Genomic DNA, 14,763 nt, shown 5'->3' with positions numbered 1-14,763 from the left:
GGAAGGACCCTGAATCAGAGAGCTGGCTTCTCACTCCCAGGGAAGCATCAGTATTAACAGTGACTTGGCAGAGGGGCTTCCTTTACTCTCCTATCCAGTGGCCTTAAAACTTCTGGAAAAATTTACAAAGAAAGTCTGTTGACAACCTGCTGGACCACCTTAAGTGGCTGCTCAAGTTGCCTCTTTGAAGGACAAACTCCCTAAGGGCAAACAGCTTCCGGCTCAAGCCGGAAAAGTCTATTCTGTCTTTTTAGTTGGTGTCAGTAAATGACCTGATAAGGTCTGCAGGACTAGACCTGGGAGGACCGGCTAAGAGAGGCCTGGAGCTCCTGGAAATTTCTGCCTGAGATGACAAACTGGATTGGTCCCTCTACAAGAAGGAGTACTTATACGTCTGCTCCTGACCCCCTTGCTCCTTGGTAATAGCAGCCCAATTTCCCCCACAGAAGCCCACCTTGCCATTTTCACACACTGTGGCTTGGCTGGAGGCGGTTCACTCTTGGCTCAGAGTCAGGCCTGAGACCCACAGCCAGCCAGCCGGTGACTGCACCACTGCCAGTGACTGCTTCAGTGCAACCCAGTCACAGCCAGGGAGACTCAATTCCTGGAGCCTCCGGAAATGCTGGGGGGAGGACACGGGTCTGCCCGCTCCCCACTTGACTGGGAGCTTGGGGTTTAAGGCATCATGGGGCAGACGCGAGCAGCCCCACCACAGGGAGTGCCTGCCTAAGGGGACACTGAGTCCTGACGACACCGGGAGCCAGGCCTGGAGTTAGACCTACCCAGGGACCTTCTGGTCACCCGAGTCAATAAACCAAGCGGAAGGACACCTCCGGACTCACCCCTGGGAGTGAGTGCTGTGCTTAATGTTGTTTGACCCATTTAGACTGCCGGCAGCTAAAAGCAGGCGCTGCACTGACGCTGCTCGGGGCTGTCAACATGATCTATTCTGTCCTGTAGGATGATTAACTGAGAGGCAACGAAACTCACTGGTTCAAGAGCAGTCGCCCTGGGTTCAAATCCCACTTGGTCATTCACAAGCTGTGTGACCTTGTTATTGACCCTCAGAAGCTTGACCAGTAAAAAGAGGACGATAATAGTACTCACACTGGAGCTCGCTGTGGGAAATAAATGACTTTATTACACGTCAAGTGCTGGTACATAGCATCAAAAGGTGCTCCGTAGGTACGGGCTCTAACCAGCTATGATGGATCAGTCATGCCTTCACTCAGGCAACCAACACTTATTAAGCACCTACTGTGTGCCAGCTACTGTGCCAGGTGCCTGGGACACTTGGTGAGTGAGAGGACACGCCCCTTCCTCCCAAGGATCTCAGTCTTTTGGAGAGGACACACGGCAACAAGCAGCCACAAGCATGGGGAGTTGCCATGGTAACCCATGACTCCGGCCTCACCACAGCCCAACCCTGACCAACTGAGCTACTTGGACACAGAGATGAAAATGACTAATGGGGAAGCTGGGTGGTTGTCTGGGGAGTGGGCAGCCGGGACCACAGCAGAGGCCCTCGTCTTGACCAGCCTCCGTGCCTGGGCTGGAGAAAGGCCTGCATTGGACCAGCCCCTGTCCATGAGGAAAGGGGCCATCGGCCTCCAGTGGGAGGGAAGATGCCAGGCTCTGAGCCCTCCCTGTGCGGAGAGTGATTCCTTCTTACTGATTTCTAGAAAGGGTCAAGAGCTAAAGTTCCCAAGGACTTCTGGGGCAGGGGCAGAATCCTCCTTTTCCTGCAGAATCCCAGAACCAGGGTGACTCTGGCCAGCGGGTTCTTTGCCTTTTGCCCCTGTGCACAGCAGAGCACCTGGCCCAAGAGCAAAAGGTGCGGAGCCAGGGCTGGAGGGTGTCCGCTATACTCCCCACCCTGACCCTGACAGGAAGGAGTCATCATTTCTTGCAGATGCTCTGGTGCTGAGCTAAGAGGTTTAGGGAAGTTATTTCACTGAATCCTCATACTTTCGTTTTTCAGACGGGGGAAGCCCAGAGAGACGGTTATTTGTCCAAGGTCACACAGCAGCTTGCTGGGAGGGCTCTTAGGATTTAAGGGATTAGGAACTGGCTCCCAGCAGCCCTGGCTGGCATTATGAATTGCAAGAGTGCTCTAGCCAGAGGGCTGGTCTCTACTACTTGAAAGCCTTCAGCGGCTGTGAGGCTGCCCACGGGCCAGCCCTGGCTTTGGGGCTGGGATGGCCAAGTCACCTTCTCCCAGGACTGGGAGCTGAATTGCGGCCGGGTGCCCTTTGGGAAGCTGTCTCAGTCCTGCTTGAGTAATTAGGGCTTCTAGCTCAGGGGTTGCCTAGTGGTGGCGGAGGGGGCCTGGCTGAGGGCTGAGCAGCGCCTGGGCTTCCACAAGCCTGGGGTAGAAGTGGGGAAGCCTCTCCTGAGGGGTGAAGGCACAGCCTAGGAGGAGGACACTTCTGTCCACGAGCTTCTTCACCTTGGAGTAAAGAGCCCAAAGTTGAAGACCCAACGAGTCCCGTGAAGAGCAGCTGAGGAGAGGAGTGTGTCCTAAGTAATTTCCTAGAACATTTTACTTTCAAGCCTTATTGTTTTTCTTCTCCTTGAAGTAATGGCATTCTTTCAAAATGCACACAGAAGTCTTACACAGAATCCTAAGCTACGAGACCTAAGTGAAGCTGATCTAGTTAAATGGAGGTGAGGGCCCCTCGGAACCCTATCGGCTCCACCTCCTATGGGGTCCCACCTTCTTGGAATCCCTTGGGTGCTCTGGAACCCAGTTTGAATACTTGGCCCTAGAACCTCAGCTGGTGTTGGGGTCTGCCTTGGGGCTGCTGGGGCTCAGATGGGCCAGAGGTCCGCAGAGGAATGACAGGCAGCCAGGAGGCAGTTATCTGTAAACACTTTCTAGGAGTATGCTTCGGTGTGGACAGAATAATCTCGTGGTTCATTGCTCAGAATGCTTTTCTAGCCACTTCCCTGAAAGGCCACTGAAAAGGGAATTCAAGATCGAATTCCCCAAAGCAGGGTGCGGCCAACAGAATCAGGAAGGCTTGGGCCCAGTGGCCTTTGCCAGGCTGACGCTCGTTGGCCACAAATCTGTACTGTTCACTCTGGCTTGACCCTGGCTTTGGTCGCAGGACCCCAGAGTCTCCTGCCTCTTACATAAGCTCCAGTCCTGGGCCCTGAATCTGAGTCTAAAGGAGTTGGATGGGTTTGGGTTGGATCTAGTCCAAAGCTTCTTAACCTGGCGTCTGGGATAGGCATCGGGGGGCGGGTCCAAGGACCCCTTAAAAGTATAAAAATCTGCCTCTTTGTGCATTCTTCTTGAGACATCCTCAAATGGCTCCACAACCAGTAAAAGATGAAGACTTACTGCAAACCCTTCAGTTGCCACCTCCTTCAAGAAGCCTTCTAAGATTTCCTTAATTTACAGTGACCTCCCCCTTCTCTGAATTATCAAAGCTGTCGGTCACTTGGGAGGATTCGGCTTGGTGACCTCAGGTTTAGCTGGAAGGAGCGGGAACCCACTCACTCCTCAAAGCTGGCTTCCAGCTAGAGGTGCCACCCTGGTTGTAAATGAATGAAATACAACTGTGCTGTTTTCCTGCTTATCAGTTAGTTGTTCAAAGCAAACCCTGATAACCAATGACTACCTTAATCTTTTGGCAAGTGCCCCACTCATTGTATGCAAATACTGCTGTTCAGTGCTTAAAAAAATGTTTTGGTGAAGGCAAACTTAACTACATCCTGTTGACGCTTGGACCGCTCACCAGTCCCCTTTCCAGAACCCTCTGTGTACGAGGTAGTTTCCATTATTAAACAGCTTGTCTCTTGACCTCTCCATAACCCTGAGTGGGGTAGGCCAGGCCAGGCTGTTATTATTTGACCCGGGGGAAAGGGCCTAGTTTTGAAGGTAAAATCCTTGGTTCAGAATCTGCCTTAGGGCAAGCATCCTAGGCAACTCACTTCACTTGCATCTTAGAGATGGGTTGCTGATCACCACTGTGGAAAACAGGACGGAGGTTTCTCAAAAAACTACAAATAGAACTACCGTGTCACTCAGCAATTCCACTGCTGGGTATATGTCGGAAAAAACCCACAAACACTAATTTGAAAAGGTACATGCACCTCAATGATCATAGCAGCATTATTGACAATTGCCAAGATATGGAAGCAACCTAAGTGTCCATCAACAGAGGAATGGATAAAGAAGATGTAGTGTATACACAGTGGAATACTACTCAGCCATAAAAAAGAATGAAATTTTGCCATTTGCAGCAACACGGATGGACTTGGAGGGCATTACGCTAAGTGAAATAAGTCAGAGAAAGACAAATACTGTATGATATCACTTATGTGTGGAATCTAAAAAAATACAACAAACTAGTGAATATAACAAAAAAGCAGCAGATTCACAGATATAGAGAACAAACTAGTGGTTACCAGTGGGGAGGGAGGGGCAATATAGGGGTAGGGAATATGGGAGGTACAAGCCTCTACCAGTGGGCAGAAGATAGGCTCAAGGATGTACTGTACAACATGGGGAAGGTAGCCAACATTTTGTAATAACTGTAAATGGAAAGTAACCTATAAAAATTGTACACAAATTTAAAAAAATTTTTTTTAATTGGAAAAAAAATAAAAGCAACGGGGCTGCTGATCACATCTGCCTCTGGGCCTGGGCAAGACAATGAATGTGAGAAGTACTGTGCAGTCCTGTAGGCTACCACAGCCATGTAGGGTATGGACCAATGTCACGTGTTGTAGGAGGAGCCCAAGGACGCTGTCAGCATCCAGTTCGGGTCTAAGTCATGAGTGACGGTCAAAATGAAGAATGTGAACGTGGGCCTGGCCTGCACCCTCCCTCTTCCTCTTCCTCATCTCCTCTCTCCAGCACCCTGAAAAAGCCGGACAAAGGAATGACCCAATCACTGAAGGACCCCGCTGAGGTCAGGCTGAGCAGAGATGTCTTCTTTTAGTTTTTAAGCATTGGTTGATGGATGCCGGTGGCCTCTCTTCCTCCCGGCCCCTGACTCTGTCCGGGTAACTGTCCTCACTGCTATTATGCGGGCAATGATGATTTACAAAATCTAAGGGGTGGAAGGGACCCGGGTGGTCGTCCAGAACCCAATCCCTTCTGATGCAAGAATCCACAGCCCCCTCACTGCAGCCTGCTGACTGCAGAAAAGCTCCGGAGAGTGGGAAGCTGCTCCTGGGGCAGGGCCGCAGTCTCACGTGGCCCTCCATCCACCTGGAAGGTGGCCAACACCATCTCCAGCACCTGAAGCGGTCAAGCAAACGCTCATGGATTTGCCGTCCCACATAAGTCGTGGCTTCTCGTCCTTGTCATCCGGAGCCTGCTCCCTGGGCGCCCTCCAGTTGCTCAAGGACCCTCTCAAAATGTTGACCAACACTGACCACAATGCACTCAAGCTCCTTGGACAAAGTGGGACCAAAAAGTGTCTCCCTTGCTCTGGGCACCGATACAGTTGCTTTTATTTGCTTTCAAGAGGAAGTTCATCTCTGTCACCACTAAAGTCATCTTGTTGGAGCTCACTCCCCTTTCCAAAGTGTCAGGGGCTTTATCTGGAGACAGTCATCGCACCAGGATGTAAATGCCATCAGAGAGACCCTTGTTTATGTGGTTCCCTGCGGCAGCTTCAAGCCTAGCTGGCTGAATCGATGAATGAATCTGACATAGTCACAATTCCCCCAGAGCCATGTCACCCTCAAGTTGGTGGACATTTTTCACCCGGGGACCAGATCACAACATCACAACTGTCAGCAAGAACAGATCGCAACTTGCTGAGCGCGGGTCTCCCCAGCAGACTCCGAGGCCTGGGTCCCGGATGCCTCGCACCCACCTCTCTAGGGGTACACCAGCCTACCCAGACCCCCCTTCAGCCCACACACTTCCATTTGACTCAAGATGTCAGAGGAGATGGGCAGTGTCTTCTAAAATCCAAGTGCAGGGGAATTCCCTGGCCGTCCAGTGGTTAGGATTGTGCTTCCATTGCAGGGGGCATGGGTTCGATCCCTGGTCGGGGATCAAAGATCCCGTATGCCACGCCACGGCCAAAAGAAACCCAAAAAACAAAAATCCAAGTGCAAAGCTGAGGGCAGGCCCCGAGCTTTGGAACACTCTCAGAAGGACGCCCAGCGAGTCTGGTACCATGATCTCAGGGGAGCTGCCCCTAATCCCTCTCCTGCCTCTGGCCTGACCCCCCTGCGTTCCTCCCCACCCCCACCAGGGTGATCCTGCCAAGACTTAGGTTAGATCATGTCACTTCCCTTCTCAGAACCTTCCCACAGCTCCCAGCTTCACTTGGAGCCAAAGCCACAGCCGGTTCTAGAGATTGCTGGGCCCCATCTGCCCTGCTTTGCTCCCCGCTGCCACCCCCTGCCCTGCTCCCGACACTGCCTCCCTCTTCCTCTCGCCCCCTCTGCTCCAGCCACATTGGCCTCCTTGAAGTTCCCCAGGGACATCCTTCCCTCTGAGACCCTCACTCTTCCCTCTGCCTGGCACACTGCTCCCTCCATTCCTGCCAGGTCTTCTTTTGTCTACTTTTTTTTTTTTTTTTTTGCGGTACACAGGCCTCTCACTGCTGTGCCCTCTCCCGTTGCGCAGCACAGGCTCCGGACGCGCAGGCTCAGCGGCCACGGCTCACGGGCCCAGCCGCTCCACGGCATGTGGGATCTTCCCGGACCGGGGCACGAACCCGTGTCCCCTGCATCGGCAGGCGGACTCTCAACCACTGCGCCACCAGGGAAGCCCTTTTTGTCTACTTTGCCTCGTTTGTTTTCTGCTTAGCACTTAGATCCTTACTGCGATCTAACGGGCTATTTTCTGTACCCTGTTTATTATCTGTCTCCCTCACCAAACTGTCAGGCTCCCCGTGGGTGCGGACTGTTGCCTCGCTGCTCGCTGCTGCATCTCTGCGCCTAGAATACAGAGGGTGCGCCATCGATTTGTTGTATAAATGAATGAGTTCCCACCAACCGCTCATTTGCTAAACTGTTCTGATATTTGGCACTCTCTTTCTGAGAATCCAGAACTCTTAAGACAGCACTCATTTTAAGGGAGCTCACTCACCCCACAGCAGACGAGCGTGCATTTGGGGATGCTGGCATCTAAACAGACTTGCCTGTCTCTTTTTCATTTGGCTTCAACTCTTTCCTGACCTTCGTGGTTCATACGACTAATACGTTTCAAATGTTTCCCTTTCAGATATCTTATATACTTGGTGTATTTTTTAAATTGTGTCTTCCGAAGGCAGCTAGGAGAAAGTCTTACAACATCCTAGGTGTGGTCGTGCTTCTGCCTGAGGATACAGACAGCAGGTTGGGTCTGGAATTCTTCCTGCACTCGAACCCAGAACTAAGTGGGATTTTGAGGGTAGCAGGTTGGGATAAGGCCTCCAGGGAGAAGTTGTAATGACTGCAACAACTAGATCTCTCTCCTGGTGGGGGTGGGGGGGAAGGATGGCTAACTGCTCCCTTCTCCTCAGTACGACAGAGGTCATTTTCTCAAAGTGATGAGAATCATTTTCTCAACACATCACCAATTGGAGATGGGACGGAGAAAGTAACTATCTTGATAAAGAAATCGGAAGGGCTCTGTGCAGGGATAAACCCACGGCCCAGGCTCTGAAAAGCAGAAAGTTCAGAAGAGCTTGGGAGTCTACACGAGAAAGAACAGATGGGCAGGTGGACGGACAATGGGCTTCCTGACTCAGGGTCAGTATTTCTAGATCTAGGGAGCATTCTCTGATTTTAGGATAAACACTGGAAGTTCCGCTTGACATGCTAATTGGGAAACTTGGGCCCTTTGTTCCCTTGAAAGCTACAAGTTGAAAACACTAACATCTTCTGCAAGAGTTGAAATAAATCCCAGCGGCCGGTTACCTGGTGCCTGTTAAGGGAGTTTAGTAATGGGTGTGGGGCCTCCTACAGACTGAGGGCACATTTTCCAACCCTGAGTTGCTGCTTTGCCATTCAGTGGGATCTGATATGTAGCAAGAAAGGCTGAGATCTGCAGTGATGACGACAAATATCTTTTGCAGAGACCCTGGCACTCGGTGGCTTTCCTGGGATGCCTGAGCCATAACATGAGAATTTTAGAGCATGCCAGGATCTTAGGGGTCATTGCATCCCCTCTCATCTTATGGGTGTGCTTCTTAGCTGCAGCCTAGGGAAGGGAGCCACTTTTCCAGGGTTTTAGCAAAGTCAGGTCTAGAACCCAGGTGAGCCAGGCCACAGGGGGCGTGGCCCAAGATGTGGGCACCTTTGTTCCCCAGGGGAAGTAGGTGGGGCAGTAAAAGGGAGGTGTTTGTCTATTCAGGTGACGGGTCCAAATTGTAAAGCCCATTGTTTGAAATCCAAGGACCAGATACTGCAAGCTGAAAGAATTTTCCTAGATGCCTCGGGTAGGACAGGTAGCCTACTTTCCTGCTCCCAGGCTGCATCAAATGAGAGCCTGGGGCTTCCCTGGTGGCGCAGTGGTTAAGAATCCGCCTGCCAATGCAGGGGACATGGGTTTGAGCCCTGGACCGGGAAGATCCCACATGCCGTGGAGCAACTAAGCCCGTGCGCCACAACTACCGAGCCTGCACTCTACAGCCTGCGAGCCACAACTACTGAGCCCGCGCGCCTAGAGCCCATGCTCCACAACAAGAGAAGCCACCGCAAAGAGAAGTCCGTGCACCGCAACGAAGAGTAGCCCTCGCTCACCGCAACTAGAGAAAGCCCGCGCACAGCAACGAAGAACCAAAGTAGCCAAAAATAAATAAATAAATAAATAAATAAATAAAAAGAGAACCTGGTACTTTTCCTAAACGGTCCCAGCAAAGGCTGCATTCAGGGTGAGGATGGGGGAGGTGAGCCACTGCTGTCTCCCACGTCATCCCGGCTTTGTGACTTTCGTGACACATCAATTGTTTAATGCAGCTATTTTGGCCTGATGACTCTGGGGCCCAAGATTACCTGTCTGGACCCTTCTCCCTTCTTTCTCCTTTCTCCTATTCTCATCAGTACTGGCCTAACTCAGAGTCTGAGACACAAGCTGCTTACTTCTCCTAATACCTAATCCGCTCTACAACCCTTCCTGTCATTGCCTTCTACCTCCCTTCCCCAGTTTCAGCCAGGTATACAGTCTTCGATCGGTGGTTTCTTGAACCTGGGTTACCCTTCCCCCATCCTTTCTGGTTGAAACTCTTGACCTTCTTTAAGCCTCACTCAAATGCCACCTCCTTCATGAAGCCTTCCATGCACCCTTGTTATAGATTAATAGATCCGGGCTTCTTCTGCTTAGCATTCCCCCCACCCCAAATTCATGTCTACCTGGGACCTCAGAATGTGACCTTATTTGGAAATAGGATCTTTGGAGATGTAATTAGTTAAGGATCTCAAGATGAGGTCATACTGGATTTAGCGTGGGCTCTAAATCCGATGACTGGTGTCCTTATGAGAAGATGAGAGGATGCACAGACACACAGAGACAGAGAAGACAGCCACGTGCAGGTGGAGGCAGAGATAGGAGTGACACTGCCACAGCCAAGGGACGCCAGCCAGGAGCCACCAGGAGTTGGAAGGGGCATTCTCCCATAGAGTCTTCGGAGGGAGTGGGGCCCTGCCAACAGCTTGGTTTCAGATTTCTGGCCTCCAGAACTGTGAGAGAATACATTTCTATTGCTGCAAGCCACCAAGTTAGTGGTCATGTGTTATGGCGGCCACAGGAAACTAATACACACTATAATTTGTGCCTTGACTGTAAGCACCTGGCCATGTCCCCTGCCCCTCTCCAGGCCCAGAGCTGCATCAAACACCTGATAGGCATCTCAGGTAGGTTTGCTGGACTAGGTCTCTCAGAGATGGTTGTCGAGGGATAGTTGCGCCTCAGCCTGCCCCAGGGCCAGGGTGGGAAGGATATGGGATTTGCTGAATGGATGTGATGGAGAACAGGAGTCACAAATCTACGTGAAGGGCTAATTCCTGGCAAGCTGCTTTAGGAACGGGGCTACAGACCCATGGACTGTAAATTCAATAATAGCAAAGCAGGTGCGACTCAGAGCCAGTTCTTATACTGGCTCCCTGCAATGGGTCCCCGAGTCCTGGCTCTACCCCTTCTCCATGGAGGGATTGGGCCCTGGTGTGTTGCCCCTGCCTCTATGGTCCTACAGTCATGGCTCAGAGCTCTAATCCAGCCACTTGCCTCCTACTGGACCAGAGGCTGGAACAGCCCCTGCAAATACTTCCAAACAAACAGTTCACTCTCTCCTCCAGGGGACTCCTGCTAAAACCACGTCAAGGTCAAGGACTGGAGGCTGGGCCTGCCACTAGCCTGCCAGGAGCCTTGTTGGGGATGGGGTGAGCCCAAGCTCTATGAATGCTTTCGTGGAAGGAAATCCAGGAGGACATAGAAAATCTAAAAGGATTGTAGTGGGCAATGAGCATGACTGGCCCTTCCCGGGTTAACCTTGTACATGGTGGCTAAGCAGAGTTATCTCCAGGTAAGGAACTTTCCAACTCCTGGCACCTTTGTGTTCCTTTAAGAAAAACCCTCATTTGGGTCACCTTTGCAGCCTAAGGTGCACTACTGCTCACAAATATTGCCAAATCCTGTTTGACTCAAGGTCGTTATGGGAAACTGGGTTGTCACTCCCCCCAAGAGTAAACTCTCTTGGACCCCTGCTATTTGCAAAGACTCTGGTTCTCCTCCCTTCTTTCTCTTTAGGGGGCCTTTCCCCTCAGGTCCATCCTGCACTTCCACCAAGGGGAGGAGAGTCAGCCCCGTCCACCAAGGTCACCTGTCTAACACTGCTGCAGGCTGCAGCTGGTGCCACGCTCCCCAGCTCTCTCCAGCTGCTCCAGGACCACCCTGAGCCCACCATCCACACAACTCTCTCAGCCATCTCCTCCAGAGTCCCCACTCCACAACACACGGCCGGCCCTTTGTCCCCAAGCCCACCAGCCCCCAAACGCTCCCAGCTCTGGGAGTTGTCCCAAGGTCCTCTCAGTGGGCCCCAGACGGACTCAGGCAAGAAACCTTGATTTCAAATTCCCCACTGTGACAGCAAGCGCAAAGCTCATCAAAAAGTAGCCCCAGTAATTGGTCAGATGATGATGAGTTATAGGCAGGGCTCTTGGGCGTCCTGACTGGTCCGAGCACTGAACCTAGGGTGAATGGCACTGGAAGTTCCAGAGGCCCCATGGTTCCTGTTTCTGGTGACCAGATACCGATTTAAGACATATTTCTCATTGGCCCTGGATTTATTCTTTGGAAGAAGATATCTATTCCAAGTTAGGTGGGGCATGGTTCCCAGTGAAGGGACTCACAGGGTGCCGCTCTAACCGCTCCACCCCCAATGCCATATACTTCTTTCAATTGAGGCTTGTTTATAGTCAGTCAAGTTTTTCCAGATTGACTGAAAGAGTTCTTCATATGCCTACTGCAGCCAGTTACAAGAGCAGTGAAAGAGACCCAGGACTTGGGCCAGCTGGAAGAGTCAGAAGAAAGTTTCTGTGGGATGCAGACCGCTAAGGAATGACAATCACATGCGATTGTCCCAAACCCTGCATCCTTCTGCAAGGGCACCCTCATCCGCCACGCCTCCACAAAGGGGGCATCACCTCAAGGAAACGAAACTGCTGAGAAGAACTTCTGCTTCTCCTTTTTCCGTGTGTCCAAGGGTTAAAAACACTTCCAAACTCCCCTTCCAACTGCAAGGTCAAGCAGCTGTCCAAACCACCCAAGGAGAAGCAGGAGCCCAGGACAGCCGACCCCAGCTAGCTCGGCCTTGATAGCCGCCAACCTACAGCTGCTCCCCCCGCACCCCCCACCCCTAGACACCGCCTGGGGAAGGAAGAGTTAATCGGCGATCGGCTTTGGCTGATGGTTCACGCTCCAAAGTTCAGTCCCAGTCAGAGCCACCCCGGAGGGATTGTAAATCTCAGGGCAGTATTTAACAAAACAAAAGCAACCTGGAATTACATGCAGGTTTGGTTTTCTACAGTACATATTTACTTAATCCCCTAGGTATGTGGCTCCCTGTCAGATCAGCTGGCTTTGCTGGCCCTTTCACCCCCTCGCTCACAACAGTTTAAATTTCAATCTAATTCCCTGTTTTTGCTCTTCCTCTTCACAGGGCTGGCTGGAGACAGCCAGCCTCAAATCTCTCTCTCTATTGCTCTAGTCACTGGGTGAGTCAGCCCGGCTTGGGTCGGAGCTGGGTGACAGCTGGCTCACCCTCCACACTCTTGGGCACCAGGTCTGGGATAAGTGGGGGAAGAGGTGCTGGGTCTACCAAAAAGTTAAAGGCAGAGCTTGGGTGCTGGGGAGGTGGGGTTGCACCACCTCGCCCCTTAGAGGGGAGGGATCCCCTCTGGGGCTGTATTGGGGGGGGTCGGGCGGAGGCAGCATTGAAGTGAGAACAAGGGCTCTTTATCAGCTGCTGGTTACCCTTGTCCCCTCTTTCCAGATTTCCAAACACCTGGGCCTCCGAGCGCCTATCAGGCTAGGCTAGACATCCACCACCGTTTTTTCCTTTTCAAACCCAAACCAAGTATCCCCTCTTTTCTTGCCTCCAGAGCTGCAGCCGCCCAGGTTGGGGCTGGGAAGCGGGTTGCCAAGGAAAACATGAAGCGCCAGCTAACAGGCGGCTCCCAGCTCTACCCAGGAGCGCACACACCCTTCACTCTCCAGGGTGGCGGCAAAAGAGGGAAAGACGAGAGGGAAAACACGACACCTTCCTCTGGGAGGGAGGAATGTCGGAAAGCGGGGGGGTCTGCTAAGTTTCGGGCTGGGGGTGAACAGCCAGCCACAGATCCCAGAGGAGCGGGTCAGTTCCGAACCTGCCAAAAAAGACAGTCGGGTGCCCGGGAAATGTACAAGGTGAAACTGACTAGCTCAGCACTCACGGGTGGCGCAGAGAAGTAGGGTGGCGGGCGACTTTCAGACCCTGGGCGCGGGTTCCGGCAGCGGCAGCAGGTGGGCGCACCCCTGTCCCCGCGGTCCCCCTAGCCTTTGGCCCCCATCCCCTGGAGTCGCGGTGTCCCGGTACCTTTCTGGCGCCGCGTTCCGCGAACTCGCGAGCGAGCTGGCGCCCGATGCCTCTCCCGCCGCCGGTGATAAGGACGTTCTCCCGAGACAGGTCCCGCAGCTTGGCGGGCAGCACCAGTCCGACGGCAGCCTTCACCACCAGATAGATCATCTGCAGAGGGAACACCACCAGCGCGCCCAGCCATTTCCACACCATCCTCCGCGCCGCGGAGCCGGGCAGGGGTGGGGGGGCGAAACTCCCCGGACCGCACAAAACAGGACTTAAAAAAGAAAACACCCCCAAACAATAATAAATACACCGAATAAGGGGCAGAGAGGCGTCCCACCTGGCCACTCTTGAAATCACCTCTTCCCAAATGCAAAGCAAGCACCGGGTGAGAAAAAGGGCGGGGGGGGGGGAGGTGTGGGTGGGTGGGTGAGATAAATCCTCGGGAGGAGAAAAAGCGTCTCAGAAGGTTGGGACAGTAAGAGGGGTGGAGGGGAAGCCGGAGGTGGAAAGTTCTAACAAGAACTTTCGTGCCCCAGCAGCCGTTTCGGCTGGGGAATTCTCAGGTAATGTTTACAGGCTGACAGAGGAGTTTAGGCAGGGGAAGAAAAAAAAAAAAAAAAAAAAAAGGCACCAACCACACGCGCGCACCCTGCTACAGTCCCGCGGTTTCAAAGTGCAAGATTTAAAAAAAAAAAAAAAGCTGTTTCCAAATTGGAGCGCCTCCCCCCTTATCCAGGGAAAAAAAAAAAAGTGAGGGGGGGAAAGTGCTTGGAGCTCCCAATTTCAGCCCGCGAAAGTCTCCCGACTCATTGCTATTCTTGGGCTCAGGAAATTGCTTAAACGCGATCTGATTGCCAGCAACGTGCAGGAGAAGTGGGGGGTCCGGGTGTCAGTTTCTTTACGTGCATGGCTCGCCCTCGCGCGCGCCCGCTCTCTTCGGCTCCCTCCCTCCCTCTCTCTTCCAGCAGAGGCTGGGAGTTGCCGCTCGATCCGGCTCCCTCTCTCTCCCTTGTTAGCATTTATTGCCTTCTTTTTGTCCTTTCCAACTTGGAGAGGGCCCGGGTGCGGAGCGCGCGTGGATCGGACGCCCTGGTCTGCGCCGCCCTATCCATTCGCTCCCGGGGCAGCCGCGGCTGGCTGGGAGCGAAAGGGCGGCCCTTTTTCCCCCCATTTTTTTTTAATACCCCATTAAGTCTGATTGACAGTTAAAGTTGTTCCGAGGCTTCACTACCGTTCCTCTGAGTGGCTGCCGCGAGCTCCCCTCCCCCTGCGCAGTGGCGGGGTGCGCGCGCGGGCGCGCACACGGGCTCGCTGCGACTCCGCTCTCCCGGGGCCGGCTCCCCTCGCTGCAAGCCGGGGCTTGCCGGCGGTATCCCTGAGGGCTCGCCGCCGTAACTCGCACACGCTGGAACCGACTCCTGCGAACCGGCTCACTCCTCGAGACATTCCTCCTGGCCCGGGACGCGGTCTCCCCGAGCAGGGGAGCCTGCGGGCCAGGTGACCGCCCCTGCATGCGGTGCAGGCCCGGGAGAGCTCGCGCTTGTCTTGATCCATCAGGTCGCCCAGGGTTTATTTCAGGTCGTTTGATCATTCCCTGCCTCCATAGGACCGGGGAGCCACTTCTGACCCTTGCCCAGACTCCTCCAGTTTTCACTTAGAGCGCACTTTCTAAGTCTGCCCCGAGTCCCTCACGTTGCTGGGGGGAAACAGCTGGGAGCGGGGTTTTGCTTTGAGGGGTGGGGGT

The 14,763-nt window shown here is 53.2% G+C and overlaps 1 protein-coding gene across 4 annotated transcripts in view; it reads right to left on the bottom strand.

Moving 5' to 3' along the window:
- The window catches only part of DHRS3 (dehydrogenase/reductase 3), a 41,914-nt gene extending 27,766 nt beyond the window's left edge, over window positions 1-14,148 (bottom strand). The window contains exons 1-2 of one of the 4 annotated variants that reach the window (XM_082654855.1): window positions 13,922-14,148; window positions 13,032-13,181 (exon numbers count right to left, since the gene is read on the bottom strand). In XM_082654855.1, coding sequence (XP_082510981.1) covers window positions 13,032-13,181; window positions 13,922-14,038 — 267 coding nt within the window. In that variant the 5' untranslated portion in view covers window positions 14,039-14,148. The other 3 variants (XM_082654857.1, XM_082654858.1, XM_082654856.1) reach the window with 3 other exon arrangements.
- Window positions 14,149-14,763: the final 615 nt, after the last annotated feature.

Source organism: Grampus griseus, assembly GCF_964374135.1.
Source record: "Grampus griseus genome assembly, chromosome: 1".
NCBI classification, from domain to species: Eukaryota; Metazoa; Chordata; class Mammalia; order Artiodactyla; family Delphinidae; genus Grampus; species Grampus griseus.
Note: the sequence above shows the minus strand (reverse complement) of the source record. Positions and strands in the feature narration are given on the sequence as shown.